This window comes from Artibeus jamaicensis, unplaced genomic scaffold (assembly GCF_021234435.1).
Source record: "Artibeus jamaicensis isolate MK-2021 breed Jamaican fruit bat unplaced genomic scaffold, CSHL_Jam_final scaffold_537, whole genome shotgun sequence".
Lineage (NCBI taxonomy): Eukaryota > Metazoa > Chordata > Mammalia > Chiroptera > Phyllostomidae > Artibeus > Artibeus jamaicensis.
The window spans coordinates 17,083,533-17,102,508 of NW_026522047.1; the positions used below are offsets into that span (position 1 = coordinate 17,083,533).

At 46.4% G+C, this 18,976-nt stretch overlaps 1 protein-coding gene across 5 annotated transcripts in view; it reads right to left on the reverse strand.

The window, feature by feature from the left end:
• The window catches only part of ZNF827 (zinc finger protein 827), a 158,505-nt gene extending 147,002 nt beyond the window's left edge, over positions 1-11,503 (reverse strand). For 3 of the 5 annotated variants that reach the window (XM_037162375.2, XM_037162376.2, XM_037162377.2), the window contains exon 1: positions 10,792-10,960. Coding sequence is in view for 1 of the 5 variants with exons in the window: in XM_037162374.2 (XP_037018269.2) it covers positions 10,968-11,010 (43 nt within the window). In the remaining 4 variants the exon portion in view is untranslated. The other 2 variants (XM_037162374.2, XM_037162373.2) reach the window with 2 other exon arrangements.
• Between the last annotated feature and the right edge of the window lie 7,473 nt (positions 11,504-18,976).

Here is an 18,976-nt window from a genome sequence, read left to right on the forward strand (position 1 = left end):
ACGCAAGCCACCATTGGTATACAGCACTTCTAACTATGATCAAGTAGTCTGGCCAACCCAAACCCTACTTCTAGACTATGAAATTTTTCTCTTCCTATAAATGTCAGAAAGCAGCTCACTATAATTTGATTTCCCTCTTTCTTAAGGTCAGATTAAAACCCAGTGAGTTATTATTTGAGGTCTGCCTTCCCCTCGAAGGGAGAAATCATAATGCACATTTCAGAAACATTTCCTAAACCATAGGGTGTCCCACCCTTTGTTTCCTCCCAAATACAGCTGTGTTTCACGGCCTCGGAGGACTGCTGGGGGAACAAGCAGGACCAAACAAGCCCCGCTCAGACAACAGCGCACAATTCTAGGCTGTTACACAACGGTGTCCTCCACACGGCGCACACAATGGAGACCCCAGACAGCGTCACTGCGTGTGCCTCTATTCTGTTACCTCCTGCTCAGTCCGAAGTCAAAATCAGTCTCTGAGAAAGAAATATTATTGGTGACACAAGTGTCCGTGAGTCACAGAGCTATGAGCTCCACCAGCACCTGGTAAGGGCCCTCCCGCAGCGGCGGGTCTCTGCCCGAGAGGAGGTGTGGCTGGGAAAGCCTGTCCTTCACTTCTCGGGGCCCCGTGAAGACTCCCAGCCCTCAGAGATGCAATGGGTCTCAAGACACCAGGAGATGGTCCATCCAGTCCTGGACAGGGCTGACACTGGCGACCATGAGCTATTTCCTTCTCTCCATGGCTCGGTTTTTACTTCTGTCCGATTGGCTAGAGGAGCCTCTCCCTGTCTGCCTCACAGACAACAATATTAGTGAAAATGCTTTGTGGACAATGAAGCATAACATAAATACAAAACGTGGTTAATGTACTATTACCCCTTCTACAAGATGACACTACAGAAGCACAGAGAGGTTAAATGACTCAGCCAAGGTCATAAAGCTGGTGGGAAACCCTGATGTCCATGGTGGGAGCAAGGGACAGACAAGACTGGAAGTCGTGTCTCCTGCCTTGTACAGGTCCTTCCCTGAGCCTCTGGTTTCCAACCTGGAAGACCTGGGGTGAATTGCTCAGGTCCATGAGCTGTTTTTAGGATGCTAAGAGCCTAACAAATTATTGTCGATAAACTACCCAAGCTCAACCTCACGTCTTCACTTTTGGCTGAGCATCAACCCGGTGTTGGGGGTCAGAGGTCCTCAACCCTGAGTATCCACTAGGATCGCCTCCGGTGAGCTTTCTAAGATGGCCCATGCCCAGGCTCCACTTTGGCCACTTAAATGGAAATCTCTGGAGGTGTTTGCATTTGTTATTTTTTAATTTTTTGATTTGTGGTTTTTTTCTTAATCCTCACCAAAGGATATGTATATTGATTTGAGAGAGAGAGAGGCAGCGAGGAGAGAGAGAAACATCAGTTGGTTGCCTCCCGTACGTGCCACCTTGTGATGTACAGGACGATGCTCCAGCCAGCTGAGCCACCAGGCCAGGGCTCTATGATTCGTTTTTATATTTTATTGCTTCAAATGCTTCAAACTATGAGAAACATGCAACAAATTTTCATAATAACGTTACATAAAGCATTGCACAACAATGTGTTCAAATTTTTGAAATCTCCCAGGTGATTCACAGTCAAGATTGAGAGCCACTGGGGGTTGGCTGATGGTGATCAGAAGCTGATAGGAAACACTCTTTGTGATCAATGACACAGTGCCATTAAAGCAATCCCAGTGAGCTCCTTAGTTGAAATGAATTTACACCTCACAGACAGCAATGTGATGGGCATTTACTGTGCACAGACTATGTGCCTGCCAGGCATTTAATCTGAATATAAATATCCTTATGGATGAACTCACTTGGTTCCCATACAACCTGCAATGCTTCCCCATTGCACAGATGAGAAACAGGCAGGGAACTGCGGTGACTTGCCAAGGTCATGGCTAAAACGTGGCACAGCCAGGCTATAACTCAGGCATTTGGTGCCAGGATCTCAATCTCCTATTCTGCTTCTTGATGCTGCCACAGAATGTGGTTTACAATGCCTTAGCCTTAGTGATGAATTAAAAGACCACAGAATACTGGGGAATGCGGAACAGTCTGTAATCCAAATGCCTGCAGAGGCTGAAGGCAAGCCACGCAAGGGAGGTGGGCAGGTGTTCGTGCAGACGGGGCCTCGGCAGCAGGGTGGTCGGACCCGTGGCAGACTGACGAGCACATGCCCGGAGAAAGAAGACAGCCGCCGCCACGGCAGCAGATTGCTGCCATGTGGGGAGGGGGGCCCAGTGCTGCAGGCTCTTCCAAGTTTTCCAAAGAAGCTAAAAATTTTGATTTTTATGTGAAATCACCCATTTCCAAATGTCGTCTCCAGTTTTTCAACACACCGTGTGGGGCAAAACCCATCACTAGGCCACTAGCTTGTGACCGCCGACATGATCCACCTCACAGACACGACGCACACACACACACAGCTCTCAACCCTTCATCTACCATCCACCAAACATGTTCTCTTGGACTGGGTTCCCGCGGTTTAGAAAGAGCACGCCCTGCCTTTTTTCCTTTCATGCAAAATTTCAACTAGTACCTATGTAACACATGGAAAAAACAATATAAATTTCCCCTGGGTGATTTTAATCACCAGACTAACTGCTGAATGAGTGAATAAGTAAACGTTTATTAAGCACCTATTCTTTCATTTGAATCTCACTACAAGTCTGTGAACATGGATTTACTATCCCCGCTTTACAGGAAAACCCGGTCATAACTCACGTGGTTATTACACTATTTAGGCCTAATTCCGGTCAAACCGTACACACAGAGGAACACATTCCCACAGTCAATGTCTAATGGAACACCGCTGGCCTGCGGAACCAGTACCAGTCAAGCCCTGTTACAAACAGCCTTATAAAAGAATTTTACCATATTACATTATTCCTCATCACTCTAATTAGATAATTAAAGGATTAAAAAACTAAAAACACAGAAATCACCAAAAAGTTCTGAGTCAGACATTCCTGTAGTGGAATCACAGTCTAAGCAAATGGAAACCTATTTCATACAAGTAATAATAGCTCATTCTTCGTGAGCTCTTTCAGTGCAGCAGGCACTAATTAGGCATGGCTTGTGTGTGTACATAATATGGATATTTATGTGCGCATTCAATTAATCCTTATAATAACCCTATGATATAGGAACTGTTAGCTCTACTGGAAGAGGAGGAAAACCAAGGACAGAAAAGTTAAGCCATTTGCCCAAGGTCACACAGCTAGTTAGTGGTGGAGCCGGGATCTGAAGAGCCTGTCCACTTGGCCACGACACTGTGAACTCAGCTTGTGCATCTCTGTTTTTACTTAAGTTGGACCATGGACAGTGGACACAGCGAAGAGAGGGCAAAGTCATGTGATGTGTCCTCCCTCTCTCCTAGCAAAACCAGCAAAGCTTTTTAAAGTACACTGCCACGTGGCCCAGGACACTACCACTACCTACTTTAGAAAAACCCATCCCCTTCCACACAGACTTGTTTTAAACGCTCCGAGAAACAGAGGCTGATCATGTACATAAGTCCACTTTCCCCGGCCTTCTCTTGGTCCAGCTTTTTCAGAGCCTGCGAAACAGTTCACCCTGAGATTGCATCTGTCTCTCTCTCCCCTTGTCTTTTTTCCTTCACACCACACTTGAAGTGGGTTTGGATCCCTTTCCTGACTCATGTACAGTTACCAGGGGAGATGGGTATTATTTTTTAGGGTCAGCTTTTTCAGCTCCGAGCCTCACGGAAGGTCCATGCATTTCCTCCTTGCTGGTAGGTAACACTTGGCTGAATTGGGACTTTCTTAAAAAACTGAAGCAAAGAGTCCCTAAGCCTTGGTCATTAAAAAACTCCAGACACTGAACTTCAGTGGTGGAGCCTGTTGTTTCATAAGAAGGGAATGGACGGCTGGAAACAATACCCTTTTTAGACACACAGAATCTGCTGCCTTTAATATAACCCTGGGTCTGTCTGTGAATGGCAGAGTTGCTAAAGACCACATGCTGATTTCACATGGTGGGCGTGTACCACTGTACACTTTATAAAATTAGCTACAGTGCGGCCCCTGTGTGCGTGTGTCTGTGTGTGCACGCAGTGAAGCTGGCTTTCATAAAATAAACAGCAATATGCACCCATGAGGCTGAAGAGTAATATCAAGCCAAAGTCTGATTTTAATTTATGAAACCACCTTGTAACTACAGCAATTCTATCCCAAGGTAGGTCCTCGGGGAATGACAGGAGACATCTGAGAGGCCCCTGCTTCAGCACCCAGTCGCATACTATTCTCTCATGTCACAAAAATGTAATTTACAGACGCTGGATAGAAATACAAAACTTGCTCCTAAACAGAAGGGGGAAGGCAGCTAGAAACTCCAGCCCATCAAATGCTCTCAGCTATTTCTAGGGTTTGTGCTTTGCACCCTCGCTTCTTATGGACGTGACAAAAGGCATTTCAGCTACCGCGATACTTGGCCCTAGCTGGTGTTACTGGGCTACACCTAGCCAAGGAGGAAACAGAAAAGAATGCCTCCAAACAGGACCCAGCAACATATATCCTCACCATGACTAGGCCTGATCCAGATTTTTTCCAGTAAAACTCAGAATCAATTCTTTCTCCACAAGCCTATGGTCTTGTAAAACGTTATGCTGCAAAAAGCCTTTAACTACCCCCAAAGTCCTATTTTGTAGGTCACACTCTCATTATCTTGTTCTGTGATCAGTCTGACTGAATTATAGAAAATGACTAATCCACCATTCAGAATGAAGCAGGTGATCTGCTCCAGCCTGTTGTCTGTGTTTCCGTCCTGCTAACCTCATACACCAGCCGAGGTTTTAAAAGAATGAAGTGATGAGGCAACTTCGGCTGAAGGTGCACTGGATCACTCCGCGCTCAGGACTATGCTGCTCTTTCTCCAGCTTTCACCCAGGCATTACCGACTTGTCACAGAAACCACCGGAGCTCTGTACAGGGGCAGTTTGGGCTCCACCATCATTTCCTTCCCACCTTGTCACCTTTGAATCCGAAGACACCGCTCTGCATATAAATGATCAGAGTCAGTGGTCCTGGATGAGTTTTCTCTTTGGTGAAACTAACCTCATTCAGGCAGGATCTGAACCCAAACCACGGGAATTAGTAAAGAAGGTAGTTAGCAACCCAACAGGGCATTGCACGTTTCTAATCCAACCCTTCCTACAAGAACATGTTGGTATTAATCGGACTTCTTGTATTTTAAACCAACTTTTGACCCCAGGAGAAGCCTGCCTGGTTACTCCACCAACATAACACTATCCCTCGGGTGTTTCCACGGCCTCTGTCCATCTTAACTTTCTAAGCCTCCCAAGACAGAGGTTTTCCACACCTCTCTTGGAACTCTCCTAATAGAGGCCATTCAAAGACTCCAGAACTCCAAATGCACAGCGAGCTCTAACCCTGGCCAAACGCTGTCCAGTTTCTATTTCCCCGGCATGATTTATTAACACTTCGTGCAGGAGGCTTGTCAACGCACCACGGCCGTGCCATCCCCAGCGCATGATGGCAGCACGTAGATACATTAAAAATCAATTTTTTTATTAGAAACAATTTTGAAGCATTAGAAGGAATGTGATTTTGAGCTATCTTTCTTATTTTAACAGGAAAGCTCAGTGGGCCCTACTTATTTGTATTAGGAATATACGGATTCCTTTTTAGGAGAACAAATAGCCATTACTGCCCAGTATCACCCCGGTCGGCTACGGAGCGGCTCAGAATCATTAGCTCCGGCTGAGAGGAGCGGTGAAATATTTGGCTGCTTCAGACTCAAAAGTTTTCCCTGTGGTTCCTGTCAGAGTCAAGAGGTATGGCCTCAACCCCCCAAAAATGTATGGTAAGTTGAGAAAAGAGTTAAGTTCTCCACCTTTCTCGTCCAGAACACATAAAGAGACTCCTCAAAATAGAAAAATAAGGGATCTTATTTTAAAAATAAGGGATGCTGCTTGTCAGGCATTTTGCTCTCCAATTTTACTAGAAAGCAAGAGAGAATTTTGAAAGTTTTGTCAATGAAGAGCACAATAACCTGTCTTGACCCACGACTGAGTAAACAATAAAAAACACTAGAGTAACAAAACAACGGTTTCATTAACTTTTCCTTTGCAGGCCCCCTGGAGAACAGGCACCAGGCAGATTTCCAGTGGTGAATATAACAGGATCTAAACTCATACCCGGTGCTACTAAGTTGAAGCCAATGAGGAAAACTTAAAAAAAAAAAGTATGGATGGCACCAATGGGACAAGGATTTACAGATGCATGGATTAGGGGAAAGCCCTCCTCACCCTTCCCCTCTTCCGTTTGTGATGTGATTTCCAATGTAACAATGTCCGTAAAGTGCTGAGCCCCAGGCCTGGCCAACAGGCATGGACAGTATCAGTTTCCCTGTCTTCCTCTTTCTTACGCTGACATTTTTAAGTTATGTCACTTGGAATTCTGCTAAAGATAAGCACACGGTATAGCTCCAAGGCCCACTAGGATACTTTCTGGACGTGGTGCTGGACCCTGTTAATGGAAAGAACTTTGTGGTAAGAGCACCATCAAGAGCAGCAGACCCACGGTTAAATCCCAAAATGACAATGACTGCTCTAGGCCAAGAAATAAAGGCTTTTTAAAGCCACTTCTCAAAAATAATTTAGGTTTAACAACCTCTGTTGGGGTCACCTCCAAAAGCTTGTACAGAACTTCTTTTTGATTTGTAGCCAGTAGGAATCACCATTCAACTCTATAGGGCAGGGCATTTTTTTTTCTGCATATGTATGAGGCCCATATCACACACACACAAAGCTAGTATAGAACTTCTTTCTGATTTGTAGGCAGCAGGATCACCATTCAACTCTATAGAACAGGCCATTTTTCCCCTGAATATGTTTAAAGGCACATATTAACACACACACACACACACACACACACACACACGCACTCTTCAGAAGCCCAGGAGGAAATGACTGTGTAGAATTTTAAATCAGAAATCTAACCCTTAGGTTAGTAGTGTCAGGTTAAAGGCTCACCCATCCCCAAAGCTAATTCAGTTCTGAACAGTCCCATGGGTGTCTAGTTGAACAGAAGGAGCTAGGAAACCTTAGCAGGCCGAAGCCCAGCCTGGGGAATTGCTGGGACTCCGTGCCAGGGGCCGAGGCTCACCCCAGACTTGGTATCAGATAATACCAAGTGCTAGTCTGGATTTCCAGGACTAATCTACTCGAGGGTGGAACTTCCAGGTTCCCTGGTGTCTGTGCTGCAGAGTGCGAGGACAGTGGCCTTTGTGCAGTCCCACTGTACCTGGCCGGTGTGGATTTAGGAAAATAGATTCAACACATAGAAAGAGTCAATTAGTAGCAATTGTTTATGGGAGGTGCAGAGACAAGGTGGGGGACCCAGGATGAAGTGGAAAACATTCCAAATTTCCTATAGGTTCGGTTTTCACAAATTTTTCTCTTTTTTGTATTCTAACTTGAACTTCTTAAATGTGTGTTTATAGTTGTCTAGATTCTTAAAACCTTATATCAACAGTGGCTTTTAACCACTTTTGTATTTCTTCAGAAGGGCTCTTGGGTTTCAAAAGCAGTTTTCCCCACCTCATTCTCCCTTGGAACCTCCTCCACCCTCCAAATTACACACATCATTCCTTTTAGGGTCAAATTTTAAATCAGCCCCAGATAAATTCATCAAGCCCTGGGATGACTTCTATCAGGGCAACTTTAATCCCCAGACTGACTAAATTTTAACTTTGAGACAGAACTGTTCTCCAGGAAAAGAAAATTCCCTCTTCCACGGGTAAACAAACAATAAAGAATTTGGCATTAAAACTGGGACTTAAGACTACAATTACTTTCTGCATTAAATACCAATTAACGCTATTTACCAAAGTCAGTACTTGTTACATTTCCACACACTGCAAGTTTCTTCAAGACTCACTCAGCACTTAGCAAGCCTTGGGTTACAGTCCGAATTGCAAAATACACCATTTGCCCAGAAATTGCTCTTAGTCCCAATGAAACTGCTTATAAAACATGCGTAAACCATGCTTTGAACAGGCAGCACACATCCACAAAAAATCCATTCAATGGAAAGGTAAATGAAAACGCTTCTCAAATTGGGCTTCCCTTTAAAAACTGTAGGAGCATTTACAGTGTTTCCAAAGGTAATTGCTTCTTCAGTAAAAGTGGCTTTCTGTTACTAAAAGAGACAGTTGTGTGTGTGTGTGTGTGTGTGTGTGTGTTTAAGTGAGTGCATAACAGTATTCAATTAGAGAACAGGGTGGGAGAGTCCACTCTCAAAATATAACTTAATCACCAGGCACCAGCGCGCAGAAGAGGTCCACTAAGCACATGAGCTAAAATGGAGCCTGAATTTCCTCTCAGACGCAGAGGGTAGTCGCACGAGGTCAGGGTCAAGGTCACCAGCAGGGCAGGCTGCAGCTGCCCGACAGCGCTGTACACAAGGGAGGGAAGGCGGTCCATCTCCGTCAACGCCGAAACAGATAAATCCCTTCTCTTCTCCTACCCTGCCTCTAACCCCGCCAACATTTTTTTTTTTAAAGCAGGGGGAAACGAGAAGAAAGGAAAATGACCAAATAACCTCACCGCCCTGGTTTTTCGCACACAAGCTCATCAGCTCCCAAAGTTGCCATCTAAGGGCAAGTTCACAGAGAACACTGAAGCCCATTTTGTCCGAGCAGGGCAAGCCTCCCCCTAACCCCTCCGGGAGTCCTGCCTCCTCTCCCTCCCCCCCACGCACCCCCGAAAAAGAGCCGGGAGCCGTGGCCGGCCGGCCTTGTGCACGCACACACTCTGCCACCAACTGCTGCGAGTTTTCTGTGAATCGCAGCGCGGAGCCTCCCAACTCGCCCTCCCCGACTCCACCGCCTTCTCTTTCCTCGCACAAAATTTCCCTACACACGCAGCCGCCTGCGAGTGATTTTATGTGCATATATATTACATATGTGATATTATCCTCAGAACCTCTAGCGGGCAGGCGAAGAAAGGACTGCACAGGGGCATTTTTTTTTTTAAAGGAAGGGGAAAAAAAGCATAACCCAAGCTCTGTGCGTCGACTCCTGCGTACCGGGAAGGGGGAAGAAGGAGGAATGTTTGCGGAGAGGGCTGCCTGCAAGTGCCCTTGCTCGCCACTCCGGCCGCGGCCCGGGTGACACTGAGCAGTGGGGGCACCCGGCCCGAGCCACACGCGCCCCCTGCCCGTCCCCTGGGCAGGCACTGCCACGGATATTTCGCGAGGGGGAGATCGATCGCGCTGCCTGTCTGCAGCGGAAACGCACACGCTCACACACAACCCGAGCCCGAGACACCATAACCTTAACCCTTCCCCCACCCTCCGTGAACTTCAGGTGACCGACCACGTCGGCCTGACACCCGGGCGGGCGGGCGCTCCGGCTCCGCTCCCGCCCCCAGCCCGGGTTTTTGCAGGATCGGGCTCCAAGTAGCGCCAAACCGCCGGGAGAGGGGAGTAGTGCCGGGGGGAGAGAAGAGAAATTGACCCTCAGTCTCCCCCGACCCCTCCCTCCGGCGCCTCCGGCGTCCCCTCCTCCCCGTCACCCCGCCCCACGCCTGCTCCCCTGCCCCCTCCTCCCTGCATTCAAGGAGCCGGGCGGCCCCGGGGGATATTTTTAGTCGCTTCTTTCTCCTTCACTTTTAGCTTTAGCAGCATCTCAGAACACTCAAAGCGGAGAAGGATGGGGGGGTGGGGGGCGCCTGGCGAAGGAGTGGGGGAAAAGTTAAGAGTCTCGCAAAGAAAAGCCGTAGGGAGGGCGAAGAGGGACCGGGGGTGCGGGTGGAGGAGGGGAAGGGGACCGGGCCGTGCCGGCGGGTGTGAGTCTCCAGTTGGTGTGTGTGGCTGCAGCCGGGGAGGGCTGTGATGCACTTTAGTCCTGGACTCTGCTCAGCTCGCCGGGAAGGGGGGTCTGAGCGCCCGAGTCTCGCCCGGCTCCGTCTGCTCCGACTGACCCCGCATTTTATTGCGGCCAGGAGCCCTGCTCCTCCCCTCCCCTCGGCTCTGCAGGGACCTCGCGAGCCGCCCTGCCTCCTGCCTCCGCCTCGGCGCAGCTCCCGCACCCCACATCCGCCCGCCGCTGCCCGGCCTCGCCCCCCGCCCGGCCGCCCCGCGCCCCGGCGCGCCCCCTCGCCCCGGCGCAGTGGGACCAGCCGCCCCGCGGCGCGTGTGTACCGTGTGTTTGTGTGCGGTGCCCCCACACCCTCCCCAGCCGCTCCCGCCTCGCCCGCCCCCGACTCCCCTCCTCCGCCGCCGCCTCCTCCACCTCCGCCTCCTCCTGCTCCTGCCCCAGCCGCCGCCGCCGCTGCCGCTGGCGGCTCCAGGGCCGACCAACCCCGGCGCAACCTTTTAGCCGGAGACGGACCTCTCCCTGGGTCCTGTACTCGGCGGGCGGCCGCGCGCCCTCGCCCCGACACCCCCAAACGCCATGTCACGGCCCCCGGCCCTCCGCGCGCGCCCCGATCCCCGCACCCTCAGGCACTGGGATCCACAAGGAAATTTTTTTTTAAAGATTCCAACCTCTCCCACCTCCCCACAACCCCCGATTTAGGAAGAAAAAAAAAACGGCATCCACACTATTCCCCTCCTCCCTCCTCTTGCCCCCTCCCCCAGCAAACCGGAGTGAGGAGGGGGAGGGGGGAAGGGAAGGGGGGAAAAGCTCGATCTCAAGGAAAAAAAAGAGGGGGGCTGAGAGAAAGAAAGAAAAAGAGAGAGAGAGAATAGAAAGGGCACGGGGCTGATCATCACCAACATGGCTGCCTCAGCATAGACCTAAACGAGGAGTAACCCGGGCTGTGTCTTTGTCGGTTTCACCTCTGTAACCCTAAACTAATGCAGAAAACAACGGAGGAGGCTGCGGAGGGGAAAGAGGAGAGGGAGGGCGAGAAAATGGCACGAGAAGAGGTGGAGAAGGGATGACTTACGTGAGGGAAGGCGCTTGGGCTGCTCCTGCTTCCTCCTGGGCATTTTCCCCCTTTTCTCACATTCTCCTCCTTGGTTAATGTGAGATCAAATAAACCCCCGTGGGGGCAGAGAGGCAGACACTGGCAGGAGCGGGGAGGTAGTTGGGGGGCGGGCGGGCGGGCAGGGGGAAACCCCTTCTCTCCGGTGTGTACAATGGGTTGAAGCTTGTTTCCTGGAGCCAGAAGAGGGGTTTTCTTCTTTTCTTTCCTTTCTTTTTTTTTCCTTTTTTTTTTTTTTAATTTTTTGGTCGTGCACCTGGCTTGTCCCCCGAGCGTAATATTCTTCAATGGAAACGGATCTAATAGGTGTGAGTGTGTGTGTGTCCTGGGCTCGCGTGTGTGATGGGAGGTATAAATAAATGAGCGCCGGTGCCGCGGTGTCTATGGCCGCGCTCTGTGTCTCCGAGCCCCTAACACTAATGTCGGGATCAAAGGGCAGCGGCGGCGGCAGCACAGCTCACAGCTCGTTCTCTCGCTCGCTCTCTCTCTCTCGCTCGCTCGCTCTCTCTCCTCTCGCGCTCTCTCTCTGTCACACACACACACACTCACACACACACACGGAGGCACAGACTGAGGGAAAGAGCGAGAGCTAGACACACACACACACACAGCAAAGAGGAAGGTGCCCTAGGGCTCCCAGGGCGGACTCAGCCAGGGATTTGCAACCGCTCCGCGTGGAAAGAATGGGGGGCGCGCATGCGGGGGTGGGATGGAGTTCTTCGAATTTATCCCGCTATTCGCCAAATCGAGGGTGGGGGGGAAAGTTTTTCCCACTCTTGAAACAGCGATTACTTCATTATTCCCACTGATTTTTCAAAAGGAAATAGATTTGCCTCTTCACTTTCTTTTGTTTATTAAACTACATGTTCTTCGGTATAAAATCCTTCGGGGTGTTGTCCCTAAAAGAATGACTCTCTTACCCCATCACCTTAAGCATGTGGAGGTTACAGTCTCCCACACATTCTTTCCAAAACATTTCCAGTAAAAATAATTAAAAAAAATAAAAGATAACATATGGTGACATCAATAATTAGGTTGATGGAGTCAGTGCCCAGTTTTGGAGTGTCCGGTGGAGTTAAAACTGAAAAATGCCACCTCAATGAAAATTACAGCTTCTTGACAAAGGGGGGGAAATAAGATTAGGTCACCCCTGATGGCTGATTTAACTGCTCCACGGTACTCCTGCAGTGCACACAGCAATCTCAACTCCTGAAATTTACTTTTTCCCCTTGTTCTCATTCAGGTAGAGGAAGCTTACACGGAAGCCATTCCCGTTTGCATTATGAGCCCAATAGAGCAGTTTTCATTAACTGATACATTCATTACTTTACAAATCACACCTCTTTCTTCAAAGAGAGACATAAAGGGGGGAAAACAGAAAAGGACTGGTCTCACTGTAGCACAAAAGGTACTTGGTGAAAGAGGACTGTTCCCTTTGTGACTTGGAGTCATTTGGACAAAAGTTCACTTGGAGGTTGTTAATTATTTAAACTCCAAAACCTGCTGCTATCATCGAAGGAAAAATGGCCCGAAGAAGAGTTGTTTCATAAAACTCTCTTTGTACGAGGAAACTTTGAACTTAAGCAGAATACATTATATGTCATGAGTCAGATGTAGCTTAAAAAAATAAAAAGGTGCATTATTTAAGTACATCTTCCCTTTTTAGCTTTTTTAAAAAGTCTGACTCATCACCTTATTATGTTAAATATTTTCTCACCAATTTTAAAATAGACGTTTTCATCAAAGAAGGTGGAGTCACGGCAAAGGCACAAAGTGTTGACATGACACAGGCTTACGTGGATGGGTACTGGTGCCTTTTGGAGTTCTGGCTTAATTCTCATAGTTCAAGTGGTGGCAAAGACAGCACGGGGGTTAGATCCCTATGTACCCATAAAAACACGACAAATCTTTTTGACACACTTTTATTAGAAAAGCTGCATCTCCCAAAAGATGTTTTTCATTGATAATGAACTCTCAGGATGGCACTTTCCCTGCCAACTCCCTTGAAAGAGACGACTTCCCAATGACAAGCAATGCCTCCCGATGCAAGAATTCTAAAATGGAGCATTATCCTTAAACCAATCTTTCCTTAAATATTGGCTTAGGTAAACTGGTAGTTAGGTTTCCCCCTGTTAAGACTTGAAAATTATAACTGTTTCAACTCAGATCAAACTCAACTTGTGATGACTTTGACTATGGTCACTGGTGTTGGACTTGAAATTAGCAGATCAAAGACAAATCTGAGCCCACCCATTTCAAGTAGACTCACTGCCCTAGTGTGTAGGATCTTTAAACCTAATGCAGAGTAAACAGGATGGTCACACTTGGCCACTAACCCTTGGAACCTTTGGCTAGGAAATGGAGAACTAGTACTGTGCATAGGCTACCACCACCTGCTCCTGAACCGCTGTGACTCTGTACAATGCTTAGTACACTGCAACTGAAAACACACGTTAGGCCTTTCCTCAAAGCACAGCACATTTCCTGCGACCTTTTAAAGGCATGCAGGCAGACGCTGTCAACTTTTAATTATATAGGTGTTCTATCAACAGCCAAAAGCATTATTAAATTGAATGTATTCATACCTCTACCTTTTTCTAAAAAATCATTTGAAATAGTACACAACAATAGAAAATGGAAATAAGGACAGAACAGTTTCTGTTTCAATATCAGCTTGATATTGAAGTGGGCTACAAAGCACACTTCAGGGGTATTGGCCCCTCACCCTCCATTGCTGCATGTTCAGGGAACACAAACTAATTTTAATGTTCTACCAATTTAAAATATTAGGAAGATAAATAGCTGGCAGTTGCTACAATAGATTTCAAAGTGGAGTGAGTAAATACTTTTGGGAACATTTGCCTTTTGGATGCAAGCACCCAGGAACCATGAACTGAGATTATTGTTGATTGTAGTCATCTAACTGGAATATTCTCTTTGATTCACCCCCCCCCCACTGCCCAAGCTTGTAAAAGCACATCTTATCTTAATCATTGTAGTACTCTTCACCCCCATCTTCATCACCTCTCAAAGTGAGATTAAAATAGATTTTCTGAAAAGTACGCTTTCTAAGATGTTTCATAAACACTTGCTCCCGTAGGAATAAATTGCACCCTGGCCCAAGTACTGCGAAAGGTAGGTAGACAGTGGGAGCATGTCCCCTAGGATGGTCTGTAGAGGGTCCTTGAGGTCCAAACTATTGTCATCTTAGCAGTAAAATGATATTAGTCCTTTTATCTGTGTTGACATTGACACTGATGACGCAAAAGCAATGGGAATAAAATGCTACAGCTTTGCTCTAATCGAGGCAGTGGCACCAAAATGTATTAGAGTCGTTTTCCTTTTCACCAGGGTGCTCTCTCTTTCTCCCTCACACACACACACACACACACACACACACACACACACACACAGAGGGAGAAGGGTTTATCTCAGGCTGTCTTTGATGGAGCAGTAAAAATTATTAATTTTATTAAATCTCGAGTACAAGACTTTCAAAAATTCTTTGTAACAAAATGATAGGTACATATAAAGTATTCCTGCTGCAGATGGACTGAAGTCCATCACGTGTCTCAAGGAAAATCATTTGTGAGATTATTTGATCTAGCTGCTTTCTTCACAGAATATTATTTTTATTTGCAAGAATGACTGACAGATGAATTGTGGTTCCTCAGACTTGGGTATTTCTCAACAATGGAATGAAGTGAGCCTGCAACTTGCAGAAAAACAATCCATGGTATTTTTTGGTAATGATAATATTTGCAGTTACAAATGAAAACTAAAGTTTTCGATAACTGGTATCCATCACTACGAACTTAACAGCTTCCTGAGACTGAAAGGCCTTTCTGATGAGATTCATGGCAGTGTTAATGACTGTGACTTTCTCATACTGCATCCACATTTTGGAAGAACTGCTCAACTCAGGGAACCAGTCTTTTTCAAATGAACAACGCATGATGTTACAGAATCGTGTTGTGGCCAAAGATCCATTCAAAGTACAAGGCAGACTATTGGAGTTTAATGTAAGAGTATTAAACGTTCATAGATTTTAGATTCTGCTTGTTGGTAAATTTCAAGAACTCCCACCCACCACGTGTTGGTGTGATGTCAAAGAAGAGCATCCGTAATTATTTGCAAGGCTTTAAAGTACTTCTCCCTTCCTCCAACTACGTATCTATGTGTGGCTTGATTTTCTTCATGTAAGTCTTTACCCAAAGCAACATATCACGACAAATTGAGCACACAAGCAGATATGAGAATCTACCTATCTCTTAGTAATTCTAACATTATAAAGATTTGCAGAAATGTAAATAAAACAAGGCTATCCTTCTCATGAAATGTTTTGCTTCAAAAATACTGTTAGTTTTCATAAGGATGCATTAACCTCTATTGTGTTTATTATTGTCATTTATATATGAATTAATATATATGTTAAAATTCCAGTTTTAATGTGGAATATAGAACATATCAAGACATAACTCATGTAAACGAAAGTTCTTTGGGGCCCTCAATAACTTTTTTCCTAGACAAAATTTTATTGCTATTTTGGAAAATTTTTAAATTAAATTTATTTGGGTGACATTGGTTAATCAGATTGTATTGGTTTCAAGTGTCCATTTCTACGATCAATAACTTTTAAGAGTACAGAGTTGTCCTAATTCAAAAGGTTTGAGAACCTCTGCCCTAGACATTAATCGAGATGTAGTTAAAGAGAAAAAAGAGCATCTATGTGCATTTTACTAGAGGTCTTGAAGTCCAATTGTGTATTTGATTACACTTCTCATTAAATAGAGTCCACTTAGCTCCAGGAGCTGAGAGTTGGTTTTGCATGTCCCAAGTTTAGCTTCTTTGATGAGATCCTTTATGAGACACACAAAGAGTGTATTAGTCAAAGTTCTCTGGAGAGAATACACTCATTCCCTTAGGCCAAGAATTTCCATGAGTTGCCATCCACAAGACAGAGAACCAGAAAATCAGTGGTATAATTCAGTCCAAGTCCAATGCCCTGAGTATGGGGTTGGAGGAGGCAATGGTGTAAGACCTGGTCTGTGTCAGAAAGCCCAAAGACCAGGAGCTCCAGTGTCCAAGGGCAACAGAAGATGAATATCTCCGCTCAATCAGAGAAAGTGAATTTGTGATCTTTACTCAGTCTGTGGACTCACATGCTAACCTATCCTTGGAAACGGCCTCATAAACGCAGCTGGGTATCCATCCATCACAGAGGAGAAGTAGGCAATCACCACGTCCTGTTGGTACAGGTTGGCCGGCCACACAGAGAGGCCGGTTACTCCACACAGAAGGCCCACACCTCTTCCAGCCTCAGACCTCTTAGGAAAGTAAAATGAGTGAGGGTCTCGTTCTTTCCTGGGGCCTGAGCTACTGCCTCAAGAGTTAAGAGAGGGACACCCTTAGCCCAAAGTGTTCCGAGTTTGACATTTTAAAAAATCAGTGCCTATCCCAAAGCAGAGGTACAGGTCTGGCATCTCTCCTGGCCTGGACCTCACGAGTTGTAAATCAGCATCTGGTGACGATGGCCAGCCATCAGTGACAGAGGGGGAGGCTTTCTCTGTAATCTGTACTTGTGTTCTTAGGAGGCAGGGTCTGGCTGGGATCAGCCAGTTTTGTCACAATTCGGAAAAATCAGGCTTTCCAAAGTAGTGGATATGCAAGCGCTTGACCCAGCAGAAAACCTGCCAAAGGAGGCACTTCTGACATTCTGGGTGTCTTTGATCCAAATTCATGTGCTTGGGCTCTTTCCCTTAAACCTCTTCCCACAAGGTCTTCAGCTCAACACCACTTCGGACTACAAATTGTCCGAGACTCCGACTACCATTTAGATTGGGTCAATTTCCGGATCTCTGTGGTCCACGTGTCACTCACCTGGCCCTTCCTGTCAGCTCTAGCGACCGCATCACTCAGTCCTCCCTTATTTATTCCAAACTTGAACCCCAAATGAGACTCAACTCTGGCTTCCCAGACTTCATTGGCTACGATTCTTAGCATCTCTATTGATTTAGCTTCCTTGAACCTTTTTTTCTTTTTTTTATCTGCATGGATAAAAACTCCCCTGAGCTACTCCCCACTTCATGCATTTTTCCAGCTTTGTCTGGTCTCTTAATGTACTTCTCTGTTGCCTGACCCAGTCACCCTCTGACCTGCCTCAAACCGTACTGTTGTCTCCTCTCGAGTCCTCTCATGCATTGCAGCTTCTCTCATAGCCCGCCTCTCGAGCTGCAACCAGCTCTGATTCAGTTATTCTACAGTGTTTATCTTCCCTTTTGTCAAATCTGTTTCTCATCCCCTTCGCTCACTTTGGGGCACCCACCCAGGGCATCTTGGCAAGGTCATTTACCAACTCACGTGTCAAGCCTCTCCTTCCTTGGCGTGCAGCACAGTGTGGCACCATTTACGAACAGCAAAGAACAAAATGATACACACCAAGAATCATGATTTTGGTTGATCAGCAAATAAAATTGGATCAGAAGCCAATCAAAAAGCTTCTAATGGGTTTTCCCTATACTCTTTCCTCTGCCATCTGTAGTCATGCAAGTCTGCGTCTATCCATTTTTGCCAGATTTTAGGTTCTTGGGTAGCTCATGGAGGTAAGACCAAGCTATCTTGAGCTTCAACTGTGTCTTTTTGGTTGTTGAGAGGTGGGCTGTGCCTTTTTATTGGAGTAAAAGTTTTTTCATCTAAAAAAGCAAATATAATGCCATGAGAGTTAACTATTCTATGTCCCCTCTCTTCCATCATTTAATCTCATCCTTTAATATTTTTAGTGAGGAAGGCAAAGAGAGCTTTAAATGAAAGCCATAGAATTTGTGACTGGAAGGTGCCTTGCAGCTTACTTAGAGTAGCCCTGGTATTTCACCAACAGGGAGCTGAAGGGACTGTTTCAAGGACTAGTTGTCCTAGCTGAGCTCTGATGAGAGCGTCTGCTATTCCAGGAAATTAGAGCTCAAACATAGGGTGGTGTGAAGACATATTTGCACATCCTAATAGATGTAAGCAAACCAAATTTGCAAACCAGAACTTAGAAGTGTATGAGATAGTAACATGCAAAAGTAGGGAATGGAATGCTTTTAAATGTTGTACATGGAAAAGTCAGCATATGTTTGACATTATTTTACTAGCTTCTGGAAGGTTCTTTGAAATTAGAATAAAATGTAGCTATGGGGCTAGAGAAAAACCTTTAAATTAATTTTTTAAAATTACAAACCATAGAGATAAACTCCACACTGAGAATCAATTACACATTGGGAACCCTTACAAAAACAAACGTAGGGGAGACAAGGTATTGCATCTGCTGAGCAGAAACACTGCAGACATTTCAAAATAAAATGTTTATATCTTCATGAAAAGAGAGTTTCTGAAACCCGCCTTCAGTTCCACTCCATGTGGTCCTCTTAGCCTTGGCCAACTGCCTGACAAAAGGCTTTCAGAAGGGCTCACGGTTACCTTGGAAGGATGTCAGTGTATCACTGCAGGTCTCTTACTCTTAAAGCAAAAACCATGAGTCACCCACCCAGCTCCCCGACAGCTGGTCAGCAGGGTCATTTTCACACTGGAAGAATAGGTGCTCTTTCAAAAGCGGCCTCGGAAACCTGGCCCTCCTCTGCATTGCACTCTGGAGTCCCTGTTTGAGAGACAATGGGAAAAATGGAACTTCATAAAATGTTCAGAACAACAAGAAAATGATACCCGCTAGTTGCACAGAACAAACAGCAGGGAACAGAGTGGAAAAACGACAATAGACTTACTTGTCCTGGGATCTGAACACAACTGGTTCCGCAAGTGTCCTCTTGGTAAATAGCCCCTGGTGAATGGATTAACAAGTCTGTGGAGTCACGCCCTGAAAGAGGAGCTGCACCCTGGACCCTGGATTGTGTGGGGCCCGGCAGACCAGGGCTCCTTTGGCGCCGCTGGTCTCATTTCCCTGGAGTACGGGAGACTGGCTGCCATATACCTCC